General features: G+C 40.5%; 1 protein-coding gene across 1 annotated transcript in view; it reads left to right on the forward strand.

Annotated features, from left to right (window-relative positions):
- Positions 1-24,187, forward strand: part of CFAP47 (cilia and flagella associated protein 47) — a 702,231-nt gene that overhangs the window by 289,290 nt on the left and 388,754 nt on the right. The window contains exons 39-40 of the mRNA XM_082245539.1: positions 2,752-2,840; positions 6,469-6,555. Coding sequence (XP_082101665.1) covers positions 2,752-2,840; positions 6,469-6,555 — 176 coding nt within the window. The remainder of the gene's footprint in view (positions 1-2,751; positions 2,841-6,468; positions 6,556-24,187) is intronic.

Here is a 24,187-nt window from a genome sequence, read left to right on the forward strand (position 1 = left end):
GCCAGGAAGCTTCATGTGGCCCTTTGGCACTTATTGTGTAGCCCTTGGAAGCCTTTAACCACTTGCCGACCGCCGCACGACTATCTACGGCGGCGGTCAGCCCCTCACAGGCAAAGTGACGTAGGTCTACGTCGCTCGCCTGTGAGGGTTTAGGGAGCGAGCGCGCGCCGCCGGAGGCGCGCTCCCGCTCCCGCGTGGTCACGGACCCCCCCGCGCGTGTGACCGGCGGACCCGATCGCCGCCGGCCACTCTGCGATCGGCGGGGGAGAGGGAGAAAGTCAGGCAGCTTGTGTAAACAAGCTGCCTGTCATTCTCCTCTCTGTATGAGAGCTGATCACATGGATCTACTATGTAGATCCATTGATCACTCTGCATACAGTTGAAGCCACAGCCAATCACAGTTAGAATCACGCCCCTAGGGACACACACAGCCCCTCCCTCTCAAATAAAGTTAACCCCTTCACTACCAGTGTATTTTTACAGTAACAGTGCATATATATAGCACTGATTACTGTAGAAATGTCACTGGTAACCCCAAAAGTGTCAAAAATGTCAGTCAAGGGTCCGATCTTTCCGCCGCAATGTCGCAGTACCGCAAAAAAAATCGCAGATCGCCGCCATTACGCGTTAAAAAAAAAAACAACAAAAATGACAAAAATCTTTCCCTTTGTTAGTAAACGCAATAACTTTTGCGCAAACCAATCAAAATACGCTTTTTGCGATTTTTTTTACCAAACATAGGTAGCATAAAACAAATTGGCCGAAAATATTAAAAAATTTTGATTTTTACATTTTTTTTGGGGGGAATTTCATATAAAAAAAGGGAAAAATATTGCTATTTTTGCAAAATTGACGCTCTTTTTTTGTTTATAGCGCGTGATCAAAAAATCGCACAGGTGATCAAATACCACCAAAAGAAAGCTCTGTTTGTGGGGAAAAAAGGACGCCAAATTCGTTTAGGTACAGCGTCGCACGACCGCGCAATTGTCCGTTAAAGTCACGCAGTGCCGAATCGCAAAATACCCTCTGGTCGTTTAGCAGCCAAATCCTCCGGGGCTTAAGTGGTTAAGACAAAAATTTTTTTTTTTAAATAGAAATGTATGGAGGGCAAAGATTTGGAAGCATGGATTTATAAGAGCTGTAATAGTCATGAACTTTAGCAATCTCATGTAACACATCCCAAATCTCTGACCATCTCCTGTTGACAGTTTTTTGTAGTGAAACAACATGCTTTCTATAACAAAAATGCAAAGTGACAACATGAAAACATGAAAAAAAAAATCAGATGGTGTAATAGAAGAATGTAAAATAATATGTAATATTTTGTATATACTTACAAAAGCAAAACATTTTTTGTTTTAAATGTTATTTTCTCAGCCTAGACCATACAGTATGTACAGAGCCCCTATGCATTACCTTTAATCTGATGAAGCTTTTGAATTGTTCTGGGAAATCTTTATTTACTTATCACCACTTGTACTCACATACGTAAATATGTTGTGCCTGGTGCATATATATCTTAAAGGTAAATGAGCTAGAATTTTATCAACCAGTACATCTAAAATAATTGCATTACGTAGGTTGGGATTAATGCTACATGGACCCTAGGCAGAATAATATTTAGTACATTATACTAGTATAACTAGTATTGGATAACATACATGTATACAGGGCGAATTGATGCCCGCTGCACAGGACACCATAAAAAGCCAGTCAAAAGTGTGAGCCCACCCAAATCAGATATTTCACTTTTTTTGGGATGCGGGTGGGTTGAAAGTTTCAGTGTATTTAATATATCCAGGCAATCCTACATTTCTGCGCTGGGATTCATAGCTCTGTCCCCAAGCTGTAGTCATTATTAAAAGTAAGAGCCCCTCTTTATTCATGTGACTGATGAACTGAGTTGTGCACTGAGAAGTGATTTAGCCTACAGGCTCCAGTAAACACTGTAACAACAGTTTTAATTGTGTTTGAATTAAATACATTGGGGGAATTTACTAAAACTGGAACAGACAGAATCCAGAACAGCTATGCATAATAACCAAACAGCTTCTATCTTCAGCTTGTTCAGTTAAGCTTTGAAAATGAAAAACAGAAGCTGACTGGTTGTCATGCACAGCTGCTGCAGCTTCTGACTGCTCCAGCCTTAGTAAATCCCCTTTATGACAGCTAAAAGCTATTACAAAAGTGACAGCACAACGTTTAAAATAAAAATTACCTAATCATAATCAAATATTCTTGAGTAAATAGCTCAATATACATTATATCTTCTAGACTACAAGAGGGTAATGGGAGTCTCAGGATAAGAGGAAGTTGCAGTCATTATTTGTCATTGATTAACTATTCTCATTTCGGTATCTTGACAGTTATTCTTTGGCTGCCCTTCTGCAGCTGTCGTTGTAGCATCTAACAGGAGACAGGAAGGAAAGAGGCATGACATTTACTTTGGAAATAGCTTTCAAAGCATAATGTGATAACCTCTAGATATTACCAGTTTGTTAAAGTTTTAATTCTTTTTTTATGTTCAAAATATGTAGTAAATTTTGCAAAATTACTCAAACGTACAGAAGTGCAGAAGTATTACCCCCTACAGTCTGGTAAAAAAATTGTACAGAAGGGTCGATCAATGAAATCTGGAGCAAAATTAAAAATTAAGTTGCTGCCAATAGAAACCAGTCATACTGTAGCCCTTTTCCTTTTCACATAATTATCTCCATTAATTCTATGTTTTTTTTTTTCCTGCATTATTAGGTTCAGTTGAAGCAGGAATATCCATGCTATGAACTGGAAAAGCTTGTTTTGTCTGTTCAAAGTCCTTACAAGGGAAATGGGAAATTCAGGTGAGTTGTATAATATTTCACTTTTTTTTTTTTGAAGCTCCGACATATTTTTCAGTATTGTACAGCATACTTCAACACCCTTCTTTTTAAACATTATCATTGTCCCTACAGCAGCTATTCAAATACAATCATATACTTATTCACACATATTTAGATAACTTAATGGTAGGTGAAAAAGGCTTTTGCACAGCTAAGAACAGGAGCCTGAGCTCTCATCTTCCTCTTTTTTATTTGTAATGATTTAAACATTTGAGCAGTGCACCAAGAATGTCCATTACTACTCTACTGCAGCCATTCTCAACAAAGTTTCCTTCAGTGGTTGTTAGGAATTCCTTGAGCTGCGGCCAATTGACCTTCCATTTTGATGGTGCCTAGATAGTTCCATCTTCAATGCCACTTGTTAAAACCAGCGACTTCACACCAATAATCTTTATAGTAGTGGGTAAGGGTGGCATTGTGATCACCTCTGTAAGGGGGGCATTCATCCTACTAACTATCGACGTAAGGAAAATTCTTCCCACAGCTCCTGATTATCTGATTTTACCAGGTGTTCCCTGAGACTGAAAAATTGTTTCAAGGTTTCCACTAAAGTAAAAAGATTGAGAAAGGCTTCTCTGCTTTTTTTTCCACGCACTGTGAAGGACATCTGAACTGAAACTTGTACTGTTTCCTCTGCACTCAGAAAAACAGCTCATGATGTAGGAGCACTGCTTATAAGACACAATGATGTTTAAGAGTAATTGATAGGAAAGCCATTCTGAATCCAGTTCAGGCTGTGCCAAGTATAGCCAGATGCAAGTGAGATTTAGACCTCATATCAAAAGTCTCAGTCCCCTCCTGTTATTTAGAAATTGGTATAATATATAAAATTGATATGTAGATCACTATAAGATGGATAAAGTGCAGCATAAGGTATAAAAAGTTGGAATAAGGTAATATAAGGAGAATGTAAGGTTAAAAACAATAAAAGCCTGCCAAACCGTTATATTATGTTATTCTTAGAGTGAATTTCCATTCACACAGTTTTATGACTAGCAGAAGTATGACATGATGATATTGTGGGTGTAACATGATAAAGGCATCAGACTATAAATACCTAGTTTTCAACCCTCTTTCTAAAACCTACTTCTAAAACTCCTACTCTCCACTACTCTTATTCTATAGTAGCATAATAGTAGTTGTTACCAGCTGCATAACACCAGTAATTTGTAACGTTCAATTTATAATTAATAAGTGGTATAATTATTTATTTTTTGCTATATATATATATATATATATATATATATATATATATATATATATATATATATATATATATATATATAAATATATATGTATATATATATATATATATATATATATATATATATATATATACATATATATATACATATACATATATATATATATATATATATATATATATATATAGATAGATATATCTATATATATATATATATATATATATATATATATATATATATATATATATATATATATATATATATATATATATCACTTTATAACTTATAGGTGGAATGATTGTCTATGCTGTGCTTAACAACATATGTAATTTTATACATTTTATATTGTCACTGTTACTTTTTAAATGTTATAAAATGCTATGTCACTAGTGAGTAGATCTATGTAGAGATTTGCTGAGACATCAGTCTTCAATGACAAGCTGTCTACAATGAGATTCTGAGAACATGATCACCAGTCACTGCATTGCCTGCACTAGGAATCTAAGATTAACATCTATAGTAACAAGCTATGCACTCACCAGCATTAAGAAGCTGATTTAGAAATCATTGACCAGCTATTAACCTGCTGAAGCAAACATTACCAAATCCCTACTGTCCACTTATCAGAATTAGGAGTCTATTATTTACATCAACAATGAGCAGATGCACACTGGTCACCACTGAGATGCGGAAACAAACTTTACAAATGACTAGCTGTAAACTTGATAGCATGAAGAGTCTATTATTTACATCACCAATGAGCAAGATTTACACTTGCCACCATTAAGATGCAGAGACAAACTTTACAAATGACTAGCTGTAAACTTGACAGCATGAAGATGCTAAGTCAAATATATCAATGTCCAGTCATGAACTTGCCAGTACTTCAATGCTGAGACAAACACCCCCAAGAACCATTCATGAACTTGCCGGCATTATCATTCTAAAACAAGCATCACCAATTGCCACTTATGAACTTGCAGTGCTATGATGCTGAGACAAACATCATCAGGACCAGTCATAAGCTAGCTTGCACAAAAATGCTGAGACAAACATCAGCAGTGATCACTTTTCAGCATGAAGATACAGGGCTATAAAATGTATCACCAATCTGTATCCATGCACTTATAAATTAATTCACGTGTTCTCCTTAAAAAGTGGTGCTAGCCAGAGGCAATGGGGTTAGACTGCCTTTTTACCATTTAAATTATTATGTTAGAACTTCCAATCTCAACGAGGGTTCTGTTGAATCCTCCGATTTCTCCAGAGCTTGCTAGAAGTCCCTTAAGCTGTGATTGATTGACTTCCTATCTGAGGATGCCTGCACAGTTCTGGGTCCAACACCACTTGGCAGAGCCGACAGCATACTACAATGATCTTTTAATCTGTTTGTAAAGGTGTCATTCTGACAACGACTGTAAGGAGGGGATTCATTCCACTGACCACCTTAATATCAGGAGCATTCTTCTTACTGACCAGTGACCACCAAAGAGTTTGTTTTAGTAGGGGTTCCCTGAAACCTGTAAATTATTTCAAGAGTTTCTCTAGGGTATAAAGGTTGGAAAACAGTTGTGTTAAAGACATGAGGCTCAAAATAGAAGAGAAATCCCAGCCATCACAACTGTAGAACCATAACATGAGTTGTATTTCAGGAACCAAGAAGTCATAAATGCTTCTTCTAAAACATCAACTGGGTTTTCAGCATGTTGTATTAGCAGTTATTGCTCATTTTGAGCCATTTGAAATCAAGCAGTAATGACTGGTAATTAAAATATTTAAAAACATAATACTTCTCACAATACCATGCATGTTGCAGTTATGATTACGTATACTTATCATATCCACGTATTCTTCTGTTTCAGGACTGTAACATTGTAATAACTGTATAGATAAGAGGGACATTTAATTGATTTCCTTCTGCTTCAGTTCTAATTGAAAAAGCACAAAGACTCTTTTGAAAACTTAACTTTGCCTCAAGCTAAATAATAATGCTAATGCTTTTTCTTAACAGCCAAACGTTTCTATAACACAGACAGTTTTATAACATTTTGCTTGTGCTGGTATGATGTACACACCCACTAATCTGATTATTATTATGTATTTTTACAATATTCCCTTGAAGCTTTATACCATTATAGCTCTATTTGACAGCTACAAAATTGAAAAAAATCTTATCTGATAGGATGGCTTCTTAAAATATGTAAGCAGTGAACTTAAAACTCAAAATTGTTGAACATTTTAAATATCAGAATCTGTGTGCTGTCAAAATAAAAAAAAAAATCATCTGCCTTCTTTAAAGAGTTTGTTAACATTTTTCACATTTAAATTAATCAGATGCAGCTTTTGCCTACCTTATCAAAAACATGTATTTGTGTTTCCATCAGGGTGATTTTAGTGGAATCTACAAGCTACTTACCCTTTCCTGATTTTCAAGATGAAATGGCCAAGCTAAAGCAAGAAAATGATTGCAGGTACTGTCTATTACCTATATATCGTAGGTTGACTGCTACTATATAGCAATAAATATTAATAATAAAAAGTAGTAATCTTGACAAATTTCATGTGTTATTGCATGTTCTGCTATGAGAAGTATTAAAATGCAGCATAGATGGTCATAATATGTTGCACCTGATAAGGTAATGCATTGGTTATGCAGGCCTGTTTAAATTATAGCAAATGTCTTTTACAAAAAATGACAATACTTTCATTATTAATGTGAGTAAACAATCTGATGGATCCATGAAAACTGGAGCTAACAATTGACCTTATTCCTAAAAATCAGATTAGTTTATTTTCCTGATTCAGGTTAGAAAATGAATGTCGGTTGCTATATACAAAGCACTTTTGGTTTCCATTACATAAATGAATCCAAAAAGCATGATGTAAAAAAAAAAAAAAAAAACTTGTTTTCATTTTTTTTTTTAACACTCACTATAACAATACATTGGGATTTACTTTGAAAGCTGCTGCTCCTCCAGATTTCTTCTACCTAACTTTCTCAGTTATTTCCTAGAATACCATTCTATTTTAATGTATACAGTAAATGCATTTGAAGAGATCTTCATTTCTTTGTTACAGAATTTCCTAATAGAAAGAATGGTATTGTCACAACGCATTGTTTAGTATATAAAGAATTTGCTGTAAAGGCTAAGTTCACCTTTATGAAAATATTATGTGCATTTATTTTTTTCACTGTTGCCTGCAGAGCATTACAGCTGAAATCAGTGGATTGTGGGTGCAGTTTTAGGTTCTTGCCCACACTGCCTAGAGCTTTCTGCCCATATCTCTGTACAGGCAGGCAGTGTGAATGAACTACGAGTGTGCAGACCAGCACACTGTTGGGGTGGTGTACAGATTCCTGTGAATGATTGATGCAGCTGTGCAGGCAGGGCTCTGCACAGGCAAACCCCTTTCAAAATGTGACAGTGGGTACAGGGAGAGGATCTTCCACCCACTGTCACAGAGATGGGAGCTCTGTCAGTGGGAGGTGGGTGCATAAAAGCATGTGTAACATATAACATGCTCTTAAATATGAACTTCCAACAGCATATCCCTAATCCCATAACTTTTCTTTGCTTCCTTTGCTGCTCCATTCAGTGTCAGGTATCAAATGAAAAGAGCGGTAGTTCCAAATATGGAGGAAAATGTGACTTATGCTATGTGACATCATAGACATGTCATAACTGTCACATGGGTAATCCATAGCCCTGTGTAAGCTTGACTTATCTGTTGATTCTGATGGCTGTATAGAACAGCGTGGGAGTAAAAAGAAGTTCAGAATATGCTCTTATACAGTTCTGCATTATATTGTTTTGCCTTACGCAAAGCACAGATTGTAGTTTGAATACACTTTACTAATATAGACATTTATTAGTGTCATGTTGCCAGTTCAACCATTCACAAAACCAAAAGGAAGGAAGAAAGGAATTTTTTCCCTGAAAGTCCTCCCTCCATTTCCATTTCATAACATAGACATTTTTCCACCATTTGCATTCACACAACATTCACAACATCTCACACCAGCGCAGTCCACTGTGATGCATTAAATGCAGGTGCATTAATGTGCATTGCATTAGGAAAGTCTGTTTGAAATGGCTGTCTAATGCACCACCACTGACCAAAGATTGTGCATGCAGAAGTTTGTAAATTGCCTTGAACAGCAACACAAGTGTGCAGGAAAGGTGCATTAGGATGCTATTTAGAATGAATAGCAACAAACCACTATGGACTACTTTTTTTTCCCAATAGTGAGAAACAAATTAATCAGCTGCAGGTCTGGGGAACAAGGCACCACATCCCAAAAAATAGGAAATACACAAAATACATTGATAAGCAACTTTTAAGGTGCCAACACAAAGGTGATATACTTCATAATTATTTTAACATATTGAAAAATGTTATTGAAAAATATTTAAAAAATGAATTAAAAAAAAACTGTATTCAATACAATCAAATGTGGTCCAGACATGTTGTACAGCAGTTTGTGCTCAATATGTTTCGCCAACAGAATGGCTTCCTCAGAAGACTTTTGGAAAACTACTGTACAAAATGTTCACTGTAAACAGAGAAATACATATTTAGACATAACATCATATGGGGCAGAGGAGCCCAATTAACCCTATTCAGACATGATTGTTTCATATACATCCAATCATAGCGAATCATTTGAAAGGCCGCTCTTACCCCAGAAATGCTGCCAGGTAAATGTGTGCTACCACAGAGGTCATATGGCTAACGTCATAGGAATATCAGTGTGTCATAGGAGGATCACGTGCCCATGGTAGAGATCTAAGAATAATATCAAGAATATAAAACGTTCAAGACATCATAGAAGAAGAAAATCTTTCCATTGATAAATCACCAAACAGTACATAAAGTATTTGCCTAGTGCGTCACGCTGAAGAATCTAAAATACCTTCAAAGCAGGGTTCTGTGGCTCAGTTCCAGCTATATATATTCATACCAAAAGAGGGAGCCCAAAGGGTTCCTTTATACAGGAGCTTTCCATCAAAATACCAAGTAGACTGACAAATAAACAAACTTTTTTTTTTTTTTTTTACTTTATACACTATACAACTGGGATGCACATACCCACACATCAAAACCCAGGGGGCAGAACCTATGTCAGGACTTTATTCAATCAAGTGGTCATAATGAGCTGTGATTTACTTCTACGGAGTGGTTATAACAATTCCTCAAGAAAACCTCCTATTTTTATTAACTTTATCAAAAAGAATATCTGAGCTTCTGCCACCAAAAAAAAAAAAAAGTCTGAGTTGCAAAGGGTATAAAATAAAAATCCCCCACAAAATGAAGGATATCTCTATCCAATCCTGTTTTCGAAAGGGAGCCAAGTAAGCAGGATTCAAAATAATTGAAATCTAAAAAATTCAGTGCAATTATGTGTGACCAAATGCATAAATACATAAAAAATCTGTACATTCTCGGATTGCTGCTGACACCCACATATACATAACTACTGTTACGAACCTTAGCGTAAAAAGGAATGAAACCGCCGTTTAGTGGATGTACCACCTTTGCAGCATGTACGAATTACCCCTATAGCACACCAGCATACGAATAATCATCCAAAGAGAGCCCCAAACAATCAAACAGCTTTCTGTATAATAAATCCCCCTCCAAAAACTAGACAAAGCTCCGAGTTGAGGGTAAAAACAGGAACTGTTTATTACATTCCAAGACAGACAGTTACACACAGCTAAGGGGCACTCCCCTTAGCCTTGCAGGGGGGGGGGATGAGACAAGGACCAACCAACAACCAATGAGAACTGTACATTTGAAACTGCAAGTCTTAATACACACCCCCTGCGGAGAGATGTCTCCAGCCCAGCTCAGGCTATTGTCTGTATCATGAATCCACACACTTAGACACAGGAACAGGAGGAGGGGGGGGGGGATGGGCTGTAACATTACATTACATTAACTCAATGGCATGAGTCCTGCCATCTTCCTTTGTTCAGAGGATGAATAAAGAGGAAATAAAATGCAATAAAGGTGCAATGTCCCAAACTCATAGGAAAATGACACAAAGGGGTTTACAATCCAGGGACAGGGTGATCCGTCACACATAGTGACGGTTAGCACCGTCACATCTCTTCCCCCCAAAGGTAGACTAATTCCAGGTACCAGACCTCCAACTGGTCTGTGCCTGAATTAGTCAGGTAACAAGTCCCAAAGAGTCAATCCAGGGAGTTCCAAGTAAATCTGCCATGGCCCTCCCCTCCCAAACCAAAACCTATCCCATATGACCGCACTCCATCCAAACATTCAAGCATCTGGACCTCAGAATGTAAGTAGGTCTCCGTGATGTGGGCCCAGGATCTGGACCGGCAGGAACGCTGAGGTCAAGTGGCCTAGGTCGTTCCCCAGTAAGACATCGGTGGGGAGCTCCTGTATCAACCCCACATCAATCATACCTGACCCAGCACCCCAATTCAAGTGGACTCTCGCAGTGGGTATCTGGTGCACCCCTCCCCCTGCTACCCGTACCACTACTGAACCTCCAGTTCGGGCGGCATCTGGAACCAAATGTCGCTTGACCAAAGTGAGAGTGGCTCCCGTGTCTCGGAGACCTCGCACAGGCTTTCCGTTTAACTGGACAGATTGGCAATGGTGCTGGCGGTTCTCTGTAGCGGCTTTCACTGGGTCAGCTTCGTGAAGGGTACCCAATTGCATCTCGGTGGGTTTGAATATTGGTATGACTGGGGGAGCCTCTGCGTGATAGTAGGGGACCGTTGTCTTTACTGGAGAGGGTGACCCTGGTCGGATCCATGCAGCTTGGTCCCTGCTCTGGGAACAGTCCCGTTGGTAGTGCCCAACCTGCTTGCACCTGTAGCACTGTACCCCACTGCGGGATTGGTATCTGCGTGCCTGCGAGTTGGAGTAGTCCCCCCCTCTCTGTGGTAAGGGTGGTCCAAGATTGGTAATCCGGGGCTTGAGCATTGGTCTGAGGCTAGGTTGTTGCTGCCTGTGGCCATGGTAATAGTGGACGGCTTGGACCGGGTCTGCTTCATGGAGGACGCCCCGACATTCCTCCTGCTCAATGCAGTGAGCAGCAGGCTGGTAGTTGCGTAGATTTCCGCCGGCTGGCCGTCTCCATGACTGCGCCTGGTTGGCTGTGTTCAACGGGCACTCCGGCCTTTTGTGCCCAAGCTGTTTGCATCCAAAGCACCGGATGGGTTGCGAATAATCCCTGGAGTTAAAACGGGGTGGCTGGGCATAGCTGTCGGTTTCAGGCAAAGCCGGGGTGCGGTGTGCTGGAGCCTGGTAAATAGTAGTATTGGTGGGTGCTGCTTGTCGGTATTCCACCCTGGCAGGAGCTTTGGGCACATTATCATACAGCTTACGAGCGTCTGTATATTCATCTGCCAATCGAGCGGCTTCCGGGAAAGTGGAGGGTTTACGGTCCCGGACCCATTCTCTGACCCCGGCAGGTAACTTGTTGAAGCAATGTTCCAACATAAACACTTGTAAGATCTCCTCCCCAGATACAGCTTGGCATCCTGCCATCCAGTGGGTTGCTGCACGGTGTACTCTGCATGCCCACTCCATATAGGAGTCACTGGCTTGCTTGGGGGTCTCTCTGAACCTCCGCCGGTATACTTCTGGCGTTACTGCATACCTGGCCAACAGGGCATCTTTAACGGCCTGGTAATCTATAATGTCCTCCTCTGGGATGGCCCGAAAAGCATCGCTGGCCCGGCCGGACAATTTCCCAGAGAGGATGGTGACCCATTCGTCCGTGGGCACCCTGTGTAAGGTACACTGCCTTTCAAAGTCTGCCAAAAATCCATCAATCTCCCCCTCAGATTCCACAAAAGTTTTAAACGCAGCAAAAGGTACCTTCTTTCTTCCCACATTATTATGGGGTGCCTCCGCTGCTGCAGCTCCTCTTCCTTGCAGTTGGGCTGTTACCGCTGCTTGCACTCGTTCCACAATATCAGCTGTAGGGTTGGGGCCAAAATGTGCCAGCCTTATTTGCACTGCCCGGTTAAATTGTATTTCCTCGGGTGTTAAATCCAAGATGCCGGTCACATTAGCTCTCTCCCTTTCTTGTGCTGCATCCATCTCCAACAATTGAGCAATAATCTCTCGTTTCTTTAAATTACCTGCTGGTCGTCCTCTACGTTGCAATAACTTTTTGAGGGTAATCCGTTTCAGCTCCTCATACTGCATCGGTAGCTGTTCTGGGTGGTGGGACTCATCCCGTCGCTTGCCACCAATTGTTACGAACCTTAGCGTAAAAAGGAATGAAACCGCCGTTTAGTGGATGTACCACCTTTGCAGCATGTACGAATTACCCCTGTAGCACACCAGCATACGAATAATCATCCAAAGAGAGCCCCAAACAATCAAACGGCTTTCTGTATAATAAATCCCCCTCCAAAAACTAGACAAAGCTCCGAGTTGAGGGTAAAAACAGGAACTGTTTATTACATTCCAAGACAGACAGTTACACACAGCTAAGGGGCACTCCCCTTAGCCTTGCAGGGGGGGGGGATGAGACAAGGACCAACCAACAACCAATGAGAACTGTACATTTGAAACTGCAAGTCTTAATACACACCCCCTGCGGAGAGATGTCTCCAGCCCAGCTCAGGCTATTGTCTGTATCATGAATCCACACACTTAGACTCAGGAACAGGAGGAGGGGGGGGGGGGATGGGCTGTAACATTACATTACATTAACTCAATGGCATGAGTCCTGCCATCTTCCTTTGTTCAGAGGATGAATAAAGAGGAAATAAAATGCAATAAAGGTGCAATGTCCCAAACTCATAGGAAAATGACACAAAGGGATTTACAATCCAGGGACAGGGTGATCCGTCACACATAGTGACGGTTAGCACCGTCACAACTACTATTCAATGTGTAGTCAAACCATACATAACAATATATAAAAATAATGTATTGTATGTTTATTTTGTGCAATGCAACCGTAGAAATGTCTTTATTTAAATTTAGATTATGCTTCTGGTAATTGATTGATTTATACACTTCCTTTGTGTTAATTACAATCTCGATGTGACATATCCATGTACCAAATAGAGTTTATAGTCTGATACATTTCCATCCTCTTTACTCGTCCCACATTCTTTCTCCCAAGGCTGAGATAAAACAGGCAGTAAGTGTACAATGGACCCTATATGTTTTTCTCTATATGATCTTCCTCAGGGGGGCCCACAAATCATAATTTGTGCAAACAAAAAAATCCAATGCCACATAGCGTGTAGGGTCTTTTTTTTTCTTTTGTGCACCTATTTTTTTGGCACTTTTGGGGTTCACATGGTTTGTGGGGAGTGGTTAGGATTACCCCTTAGTTACCTCTAGTTTATTTGCACACTGCTTACTTGGCTCCTGTTTGAAAACAGGATTGGTTAGGGATATCCTTCATTTTTTAGGGATTTTTCTGATGCCCTCTAAAGAAGACCCAACCTGTAGATAAGTATTTGCAGTGAGTGCTAACATCTCCACCCCTAGAGAGAAAACTGTGTATACTGGTAGTGGGGATGGAAAGTGTCCTTTTGCAACTCAGACTTTTATTGTTGGTGGCAGCAGCTCAGAGATTCTTTTTGATAATGTTTCTGAGTGGGAACTGTTTCTGAAAACAAAAAGAGGTTTTCTTGGGGAATTTTTCCATATCTTCTAACCACTCCCTATAAGTAAATCACAGCACATTATGACCACTTGATTGAATAAAGTTCTGACATAGGCTCTGTCCCCTGGGTTTTGATGCTTGGGTATGCGCATTCCCGTTATACAGAGTTATTAAGATGTAGTAGTGGGGGATATCATTTATTCTTAAAGAGGTTAGGCGATTGTATAGTTTAACTACTTTTTCCCAACTTAAATTAGGCTTTTAACATGTCATGAATCTCAAGTCATTGAACTCCTCTCTGACCGCAGATTTCTTTTATTCCCTGAACACAGCTCCAAAATAGAAATTTAAATTCAGCAATGTGCATTGACACTTTAGCTAAAATAGAGCTGTGTTTATAGGCAAAAATATTAAAACTGCCTCTAAAAGTGGTATTTATTTCTACCCGAGAGTATGAAGTATAAAAATGTAGTACTGTATACTTAAGTTAATTTCAGGGAGAAATGCTATTCAGTACATGAGCCGAGAGAGAGAAAATCAATAATCCTTTTATCCACATTATTCAGCCGCAACACCAGTGGATGTTTGAATTTTTGAACAGTGACTTCTTCTAATTGGATGCAGTTACTGTTCAGCTGACACTTTTCCACGCAGCTTCTTCGATTTTCTAGTTGAGTTTGCTGTGCTGAGTGGTGCAGACAGGGTCACCTGCACCTCAAATGATGGTAAAATCTCTTAAGGAATCAGCTGAAATGCAAGTTGGGTATAGTCAGCTTTATAATCCTGCATAAACGTAATTGAGATTGGTTCTCATCACAAAAATATTTTTTCTTAAATAATGGTCATAGGCTGATATGTAAAAGAATATAATTATTACTTAGATTCCCCAAAAGCTACATCTGCTCTAGTTACAAATAACACATACAAGCCAATGGAACACAAAAACAAACAAGAGTTAAATGCTTTTTAATTGCATTTTTTGGTGTTTTACTTGATGCTTCTTTATGATTGCTGCAGCTGTTGGAAGCATTTGTCAAAACATAGTGCAGCTGTTGGAAGTGTGTTAAAAAACAGACGTTTTTCTGTTTTCTGAAATGTTAAGTGTGACAGGTTCCACCGAATGCTTGAAATGTAAGGATCTGTGTGTTACTGTATTTCATATAGACTTTGGGGGAGATTTACTAAAACTGGAGCATGCAAAATCTGGTGCAGCACTGCACAGAAACCAATCAGCTTTCCGGTTTTATTGTCAAAGCTTAAAAGAGAAGTAAAGGGAATACTTTTTGTTTTTAATAATACTTACCTAGATGGATGCAGCATCGGTCCTATGCTGCATCTGTCCCCTGTAAGCTCTAACACTGAGAACTGAGCGATCAAACATCTGAGGCTGAGCCAGGGGCTGGTCCAGGCATGTAGGCAGATCCAGATCATATGGTTGTGATCTAGCAGAGCCTGGGCCGGCTCTGTGATGTCAGCTGCCAGACCGCTGTCTGCTGAAATCCGGCCACAGGAGTGCAGAATGAACTGAACTCCTGTGATCCTCAGGAAAAATACAACCAAATGAGCTTTGGCTGTACTTCTCCTTTAATTGAACAAGCTGACTGGCTAAAATGCACAGCTGCACTAGATTATGAATGCTCCAGTTTTTGTAAATCTCTCCTTTATCTGTGCAGCTAGATTTGAATAAGGGAAATACTGGTGGTGAGAATGGACTTAAAACCTAAAATTAGAAATTTGTATAGTTGCCTGAACAAATCATAGCTATGTATTGAACTTCCACCAAACCTTGAACTTCAGTTATGAGTTCACCAGCTTATTTTGTGGCACGTGATGACAAAAAATCCTTGCTATCATACAGTTAGATACACAAATAATATCATAAACTTGTTCTATGCAGAGCTGGATTAAGGTCAATTAGGACCCTAAGCAATGAAGCATATGTGAAACCCCAGCTTCAATTACCAATTCTAGTTTTACTCAGGTTTATAAACACAGTGAAATGTAACCCATTTTTATACATATTTCAGGATTTGGAAAGATCACACTGAGCTGATTTTGAAGTTTAGCCAGTTATCATCACTGTAAGGCAACCAAATGACCCCCATTACCAAGGAATCTAATAGTATATTATTATTAATCTTATTATTATTAGGGATGATCGAACTTTTGAAAAGTTTGGTTCGACCAGAACACCCGAACTTCCCGAAAGTTCGGCCCGGATTTCAGAACCCCATTGAAATCAATGGGACCCGAACTTTGGTAATCAAAAAATACCATTTTGAAGCCCTAAAACCCAATAAATGCCCCTAAAAAGTGCCCAGGGTTCTGGGTCATGCCCCAGGGACTATTAATCACACAAAAAAAAGTTCTTAAAAATTGTCATTTTTGATAGAGAGCCAATTATTGAAAAAAATATTGAGAAAAAAAAAAGAGATTTCTTTGGATTTAGTGTCTGGGGGGTCTAAAAAGTGTACCTGTGAAGTTTCAGCTCTGTAGTATGTCCAGAACCAGAAAAAAAGTTTGTTTGTATTAGAATTGCAGTAGAGCAGGATAGTGGCTTCGCTATTTTCACACCCGACTTTTTGTTGCAGGCATTTATAGGGCTTTTTTGTGGACGTGTTTGGAGGCAGGCATGACATCTGAACTTCTGTGTAGGGGTATATATACACACACACATGTATGTATATATACACATACACATATATAGGTGTGAAAGTATCAGAACCCTATGCCTGCGCTAATGAAATAATTAAAAGGCATAGGACTTCGCTCCTATTACACCTATATGTGTGTATGTGTATAAATACATATAAGTGTGTGTGTATATATACCCCTATACAGAAGTTCAGATGTTATGCCTGCCTCCAAAGACACCCAAAAAACGCCCCAAAAAAAACCCCTGCAACAACACACCTGGGCGTTTTTGTAGCAGGTGTTTTTTTGGGCATTTTTTGGGCGTCTTTGGAGGCAGGCATGACATCTGAACTTCTGTATAGGGGTATATATACACACACACTTATATGTATTTATACACATACACACATATAGGTGTGATAGGAGCGAAGTCCTATGCCTGTTAATTATTTCATTAGCGCAGGCATAGGGTTCTGCTACTTTCACACCTATATATGTGTATGTGTATATATACATACATGTGTCAGTTAACCCTACACTACACTACGGTCCCCTGACACTTAACACTTTCCCTACAGAAACTAGATTATTAAATCTAACTATAGTGGAAAATAGTACCCTAACTACACTAGATATCCCTTTCCTCACACTAATAATTGCTAAATGACACTTTGAAGCAGGAGTAACAGTACTGCTTCCACTCTCTTCCACATCCCTGTATTACAATGCTAGAAATTTGGCGGGGCTATGTTATATACTGGGGGGCGTATTCACTACTGATTGGCCTCTGGAACCCCTAGTCACTCCAATCACATTCCTAGCATCCTCCTGCCCCCTCAATTGGCTTTTACTGATGGTTCTGGTCCAATCACGGCTTTTAAAGCCCAGTTCCTGCCCCATTGCATTTTGGTCGGTTCTGGTTGCCGAATTCCGAACTTTTTCAGCAAAAAGTCCTGGAGGCGAGTATGGGAGGAGGTGATGAGGAGACAGATAGCTATGTAGGTGATCTGCATCTTGCATGATATCTGTCTCCAAAATCTTAGTATGTAAATATTTTTCTCACTGAGGAAAAATAAGAGAGTCATATGACATACTAATGAAACAATGGACAGAAAACCCCTTACCTAAAATCTTACCTTCCTTGGTCCAAGTTTGTGTTCCCTTTCACAAATACAGGCCTACCAACACAAATATAAAGATATTTATCATTTTTTGTAGTTTTACTGCTTAGCTTATTTCTCTACATTAAAATTTGCATATATTGTATTACAAATATTTAATTACACATTTTGGTATTTGCACCCAAAACACAACAAATCAAGTGCATAAAAATATTGTTTCCCACCTTACCATCTATATTTTATTTATTTATTTATTTATTTTCTTTTTTTTTTTCCAAAACATTTTTATTGAAATTTCAATATGAAGACATAGATAACAAATCAATCAGCATTTGGTAACAACAACATTACAATGGTTTGAGAATCAACATGGGGAAATACGCAAAAATGGTTACACTGGCTGTTGCAGGCAAAGAGAAAAGGGTAATTCTCAGTTGTAGCCTGAGGATGGCTCTGGGGTGACGCCTCTTATCCAGAGACACCCCTTGGGAACATGCTGTGTTCCAAGAGAAGGGCACCACACCCACTTATGTTCCATCCCCTGAAACATTTTATTTGAGTTTGCATAATGATAAAAACTAAAAGTTATCAACAGTGAGCAAGCTATAAGTCAGAAGGTGTGGTTTTCTCTGTCCTTACCTTGAGATTTACGAACCAGAACCACAGGTAGGGGGAGACACAAGTGCTGGCGCAAATAGCATTGCAGAGTCTGGTAATGTTACTTTGCCTATAGCTGAGATAACCAGAAGTTCAAGATGAGGTAATTTGTTATATAAATTTAGGGGGAGAGAGAGAGAAAAAAAAAAGGGGGGGGTGAAGTGAAGGGGTAGGAAGAAGGGGGAAGAAGGAGAAGGAGAGAGCCCCCCCCCATTTCCCCAGGTTCAGTATAGAGATAAAATCATGAGGGGGTCATGACCTTTGTGTACTCTGCCATGTCCTTAAAGTGAAACCAGCAAGCCCAGGTATTGGTAAATTTGGTTGGTGTGTCTTTAGCCTGATGAACGAGTTCCTCCACTTCAGCTATTCTATTTATCTGGCGGAACCAACTGGATATCAATGGAGGGGTGGTGGAATGCCATAGTACTGGAATGCACATTTTGGGCACAATAACCAGATGCATTGCCAATGATCTGTGGTAAGCTGCTTTAGAGAGAGATATGTGGTGTAGCAAGAATTGCGCGGGTAAAAAGGCTAGGGTGTATGTCATTATTTGGACATGACCACCAAATGTGCAATAAGGATCCTAGTTCAATATTGCATCTCCAACAGGTGGATGGTATGGTGGAAGATATCTTGTGGAGTCTGTCGGGAGTTCTATACCAGCATGATAGGAGTTTGAAACTGCTTTTTTGGGTTGATACATTAACAGAGCTTTTGTGAATGTGGAGAAAAATGTGATCCCAATCTTCTGTTGATAGAGGGATGTCTAAGTCTTTTTGCCATTGTCGGCAGGCTTTGATTGTAGAGGGTGAATCATCTGGGAAGATTATCATGTAGATGTCTGAGATAAGGTGTCTAAGTGGTGTAGTGTGCGTGCATAGATATTCAAATGGAGTGTGTTGCCTTGACCAGGTGGGAACAAGGGCCTGGTTGTTTAGAAAATGTCTGATCTGTAAACATCACTAGAAAGGGAAGGATTGCATTGGCATTTGGGAGCTCAAGGAGGCATGGGTAATGTGAGTTTGGGTCAGAGGTCCACAAGAAAGGTGCCGGACATATCTGGAGGGAAGTCTGGATTTTTTTTGATTGGGGTTTGTGGTCCTGGAGAAGAGGAGAGCTTGAATTTTCGTGATGTGTTGTGGAATGTGTGGAAAGTGGGGCCTATTAATGGATGTGATTTACATGTTTGAGGGATGTGTTTTTGTGAAGTCCATGGGAGTTGATGAAGGGTAATAGGTGAGAATGAGTGTTCTAGATCGACCCATGCTTTGGTTTGGGAGTGCACATTCCAATCCACTATTCGTTACAGGTGGCATGCCCAGTGGTAACGGAAGAAGTCTGGGAGACCAAATCCACCTTTTAGTTTAGGGAGTGCTAGTCTCGCAAAGCTTATTCTAGGATGTTTAGTATTCCATATGAAATTAGAGCAAGTGTGCTTGACAGAGGTGAAAAAGGCTTTGGGGAGTTGTATGGGTATGGTTTGCATGATATACAGTAGTCTGGGCAGTGCGTTCATTTTTATGATTGCTGCTCTGCCAAACCATGAGAAGATTCCGCTGGACCATGTCTGGAGATCTTTTTGGATGTTGTGAAGGATCGCTAAGTAGTTTTTAGAGCATAGGTCAGATAGGTTAGTGGGTAATTGTATACCTAGGTATGTGATCGCATCACTTTTCCAGGTGAAAGGGAAGTTGGTTTGACAGTGTGATAGAGTCTCTTGTGTTAGAGAAATATTAAGGGCATGGGATTTTGAAAAATTAATTTGGAGATTTGTCATGGAGTCGAAAAGGGTTAAAGTCTTTGAGTAAATTTGGGATGGTGGGGAGGGGTTCTGATAAGAATAGTAAAGTGTCATCAACGAAAGCAGCTATTTTGTGCATTTTACCTGCAATTGATATTCCCTTGATGTTAGGATTATCTCGCAGGCGGCAAATTAGTGGCTCCATAGTCAGGACAAAGATGAGTGGCGATAAGGGGCAACCCTGTCTGGTCCCATTGGAAATGGAGAAGGACCTTTGCCGATGGGTTGGAATATAGGGCAAGAATAAAATTCTGCATGTTTTCACCGAGGCCAATGGGCTTGAGGGCGGCTGACATATAGTCCCATGCCACTCTGTCAAACGCCTTTTCTGCATCCAACGAGAGGAAAAACCCCCGGTTGGAGAAAGGACGTCAGCCAATGGTGTATGTTAATTGCTTTCACTGTATTGTCCCTTGCTTCTCTACCCAGAATTAATCCAACCTGGTCAAAAGAGATTAGTTTGAGGAGTAAGGGGAGTATGCGATTCTCTAAGATCTTTGCATAAAGTTTGACATCTACATTAACCACTTGCCGACCGCCGCCTGACTATATACGGCGGCGGTCAGCTCCTCCCAGGCAAAGTGACGTACCGGTACGTCACTAGCCTGGGAGCGAATAGGGGGCGAGCTCCCACCCCCGCTCATACCAGAGGAAGCCCGCGCGTGTGACCGGCGGACCTGATGTCCTCCGGTCACTCGCGATCGTCAGGCAGAGAGGGAGAAAGGCAGGCGGCTAGTGTAAACAAAGCCGCCTGTCATTCTCCCCTGTGTAAAAACACAGATCACTCGGTCCTGCTATGTAGGACCGTTGATCTGTGCTATTACAGCACTAGCCACATCCAATGACAGTTAGAAGCACGCCCCTAAGGACACACTTAACCCCTCCCTCTCCAATAAAGTTAACCCCTTCCCTCCCAGTGTCATTTTTACAGTAACAGTGCATATGTATAGCACTGATTACTGTAGTAATGTCACTGGTACCCCCAAAAGTGTCAAAAATGTCAGTCAAGGGTCCGATCTGTCCGCCGCAATGTCGCAGTACCGCAAAAAAAATCGCAGATCACCGCCATTACGCGTTAAAAAAAACAACAACAAAAATGACAAAAATCTCAGTAAACGCAATAACTTTTGCGCAAACCAATCAACCATTTTTTGGGGGGGGAATTTCATATAAAAAAATGTGAAAAATATTGTTATTTTTGCAAAATCAACGCTCTTTTTTTGTTTATAGCGCATGATCAAAAAATTGCACAGGTGATCAAATACCACCAAAAGAAAGCTCTGTTTGTGGGAAAAAAAGGACGTCAAATTCGTTTGGGTACAGCGTCGCACGACCGCGCAAGTGTACGTTAAAGTCACGCAGTGCCGAATCGCAAAATACCCCCTGGTCAGGAAGGGGGTAAAATCTTCCGGGGCTTAAGTGGTTAAGAAGGGAGATAGGTCTATAGTTATTTATGGAGGATGGGTCTTTGCCTTGTTTCGGGTTCACTATCATGTGGGCTTCTAGTAAATTTCGGGGGCGTGGAGGTGGAGGGTTGAGAGTAAGTTGAAGGCCTTAAGGAAGCGAGATAGAAGAATATCTGAAAAGGTTTTGAAGTACAGTATCCTACAGTTAAGCCGTCTGGACCTGGGCTTTTGCCTGTTATTAATTGTTTAAGGGCGATTTCAGTTTCTTCCAAAGAGAGAGGAAGTTCTAATTTATTTACTGCTTGGGTTGTTAGGGGTTTGGGGCTGCATTCGTTAAGAAAACTATGTGTTGACTTTTTGAGTCAGTTAGAGAGTGTATGGTAGTAGATGCTCTTTTCGTTTGTAGAGCTCTGGCTATAAGTTTCCCGGATTTATTTCCGAAATCGTAGAATAATTTCTGAGTGAACGGGAATTTTAATTTTGTTGTTTTGCCTAGTCCATCCAGAAGGTCTGTTCTAGCTTGTTTGGGAAGGTCTTTGGTCGCCTGAGAGCATTTATGTGCTCTTTCTAGTTGTAGGATTTGTGTGTGAAGGTCCTGAATGCGAGCTAGTTTTTCTTTTAGTTTTTTTGTGGATAAAGCTATCATTTCGCCTCTAATGACACATTTGTGTGCTTCCCATTATGTCAGGGGGAATCGTTTTCTTGAAAGTAGAGCTGGAGGGGCTTACGTACGGCCAAAGCCGTTTCAGGGTCAGTTAGCAAGGCCGGATTGAGTCCCGGTGGTGGGGATTTTGTGGCTGGGATAGATAAAATCAACAAAATGGGGTGGTGGTCAGAAAGGAACATTGGGTTGATGGAAATGGTATGTATCTGGAGGATGTCTCTTTGGGATAGAAAGAAGTAGTCCAGTCTAGTGTAACGACAGTGTGGGGTAGAATAGAAGGTGTAATCTCTGTCGTTTGAAGAGTGCGCCATGTGTCATGTAATAATAGGTTTCTCAGTAGTGTCTTGATTGCACGAAGTGCAGTGTAAGGAATAGATAGAGGAGGTTCCTTTGGAGGTATCTAGGATAGCGTTAAGTGCGAGATTTAAGTTGCCTCCCAGGATCACTGTGTCTGTATAGAAAGAAGTGAGAAGATGTATGACAGAGCAGAAAAAGGTGACTTGATGCGTGTTGGGGGCATAGATGTGTTGACAACGATGGGTTTTCCTAGGAGTTCTCCCTTGATAAATAAGTAGCGGCCTTATGCCTCAGCTAGAGAGTCTGATACGTGTAGGGGACAATGTGGGGATATGAGAATAGATACCCCTTTTATTTTGAAGGTAGGGTATGTAGCATTGAAGATAGTAGGATATTTGTGGTTGAATAGTTTAGGGATGGAACTGGTTTTAAAATGGGTCTCTGGCAAGAAGATGATATCCGCTTTGTTTTTATGCATCGCGAGCAACAATTTTGAACTCTTTTCAGGTACATTAAGGCCTCGTGTGTTGAGGGAGATGAGCTTGAGTCTGAGATTTTTATTGTCAGGTCTGGGGTTGCCCATTGTTATGAGCAGAGGGTGATGAAAATCGTATGTTGTTTTGATTTACAATAGACCCAGGGGAAGAGGAAGGGCGGGGAATAAAAAAAAAGGGGGGGGATAAAAGAAGAAAGAGGGGTTAAGGAAAGGGAGAGGGGTTAAAGGGGGAGAGAGGGCTAAGTAGCCCAGGTGTGATGTGTTATTCCGGTGACAGGGGAAAACTCGCTCACCTGTTCTGAGAGTATAGCACCCCGAGAAGGGTGCGTCCGGTACAAAGGTAGTGGTGTGAAGTTGAGAATAAAGCCGGCTATGATCAGGCTTAAGGTACCACTTAGTAGGGGGTGGTAGATGTAGAGAACTAGATGTCTACAGGGGTGTTCCGCCTAGGTGAGGACTTAGCGCATGCTGGAAAATAGAGGCCAAGCTGATTAGATATGCAGATGGGGTTTAAGTATATATATATATTTTAATATTTATTTCTCGCCCCCCCCTTTCTTCTTTTTCTTTCCTCCAAGGGTGGTCGAAGTTGAGATATCTATGCCATTTGGCCTGTCTAGGGTTTCAGTGAGGTATACAGGTATAGAGATAAGTCGGTGGTCTTGCTATTAGGGAGCCTCTAGGGCTGGTAGATAAGGAAAGTATGAATAATATGAACAGACAACGATCAGGTCAGCGTGTTGGCCTGGTAGGGATGGGTTAACTAGAGTTTAATAAAGGTATTCAAGTTATGTTGGTCAATGGTTGGTTTAGGAAGGGTGAAGGTACTGGGAGGTCTATGGTATTTGCACCTGAAACCCTATCTGAGTTCAAATCATGCAAAGCATATGGGAACCCGGTGGAGAGAAAATAAAGTACAATTGCATGGTAAACATCAAGTAAATGAAAAAATGAAGATGAAGTCCACTAGTTAAGAGGATGGGTTTATAGTTTGATAGATATCTCGAGACTGAATGCATGCAGAGCCAAGTAGGCTGCTTGTAGGGGTATAGTTGCAACCTCAAGAGGTGTATCAAAGGGTTTATGAGGCAGTGGGTGTAAATAAAAGGTGAGAATGGTCAGCCCCATGAGCTTCATCTCGACATTGTATATTACTTTTCAAGAGATCAAAATATAGATAGTGAGAAGGAAGGCATAGCATAAAGTAGTTAATTACAAGAAATCTATAACTAAGGCATGTAGGGTAAGCCCCCGGGTGTCAGGCTTTATGGATAAGTAGAAGTTATTCAACACGTGAAGTCTCAAGTATCAGCACCCTTCGAGGGATTTTTCCTAAAGGGTGACCATGCGCATTCTCTTACTAAAGATGACCGGAGACTATGCTGAGGAGTATAAAGTTGGGAGT

Source organism: Pelophylax lessonae, assembly GCF_965119305.1.
Source record: "Pelophylax lessonae genome assembly, chromosome: 2".
In the NCBI taxonomy this organism is placed as follows: Eukaryota; Metazoa; Chordata; class Amphibia; order Anura; family Ranidae; genus Pelophylax; species Pelophylax lessonae.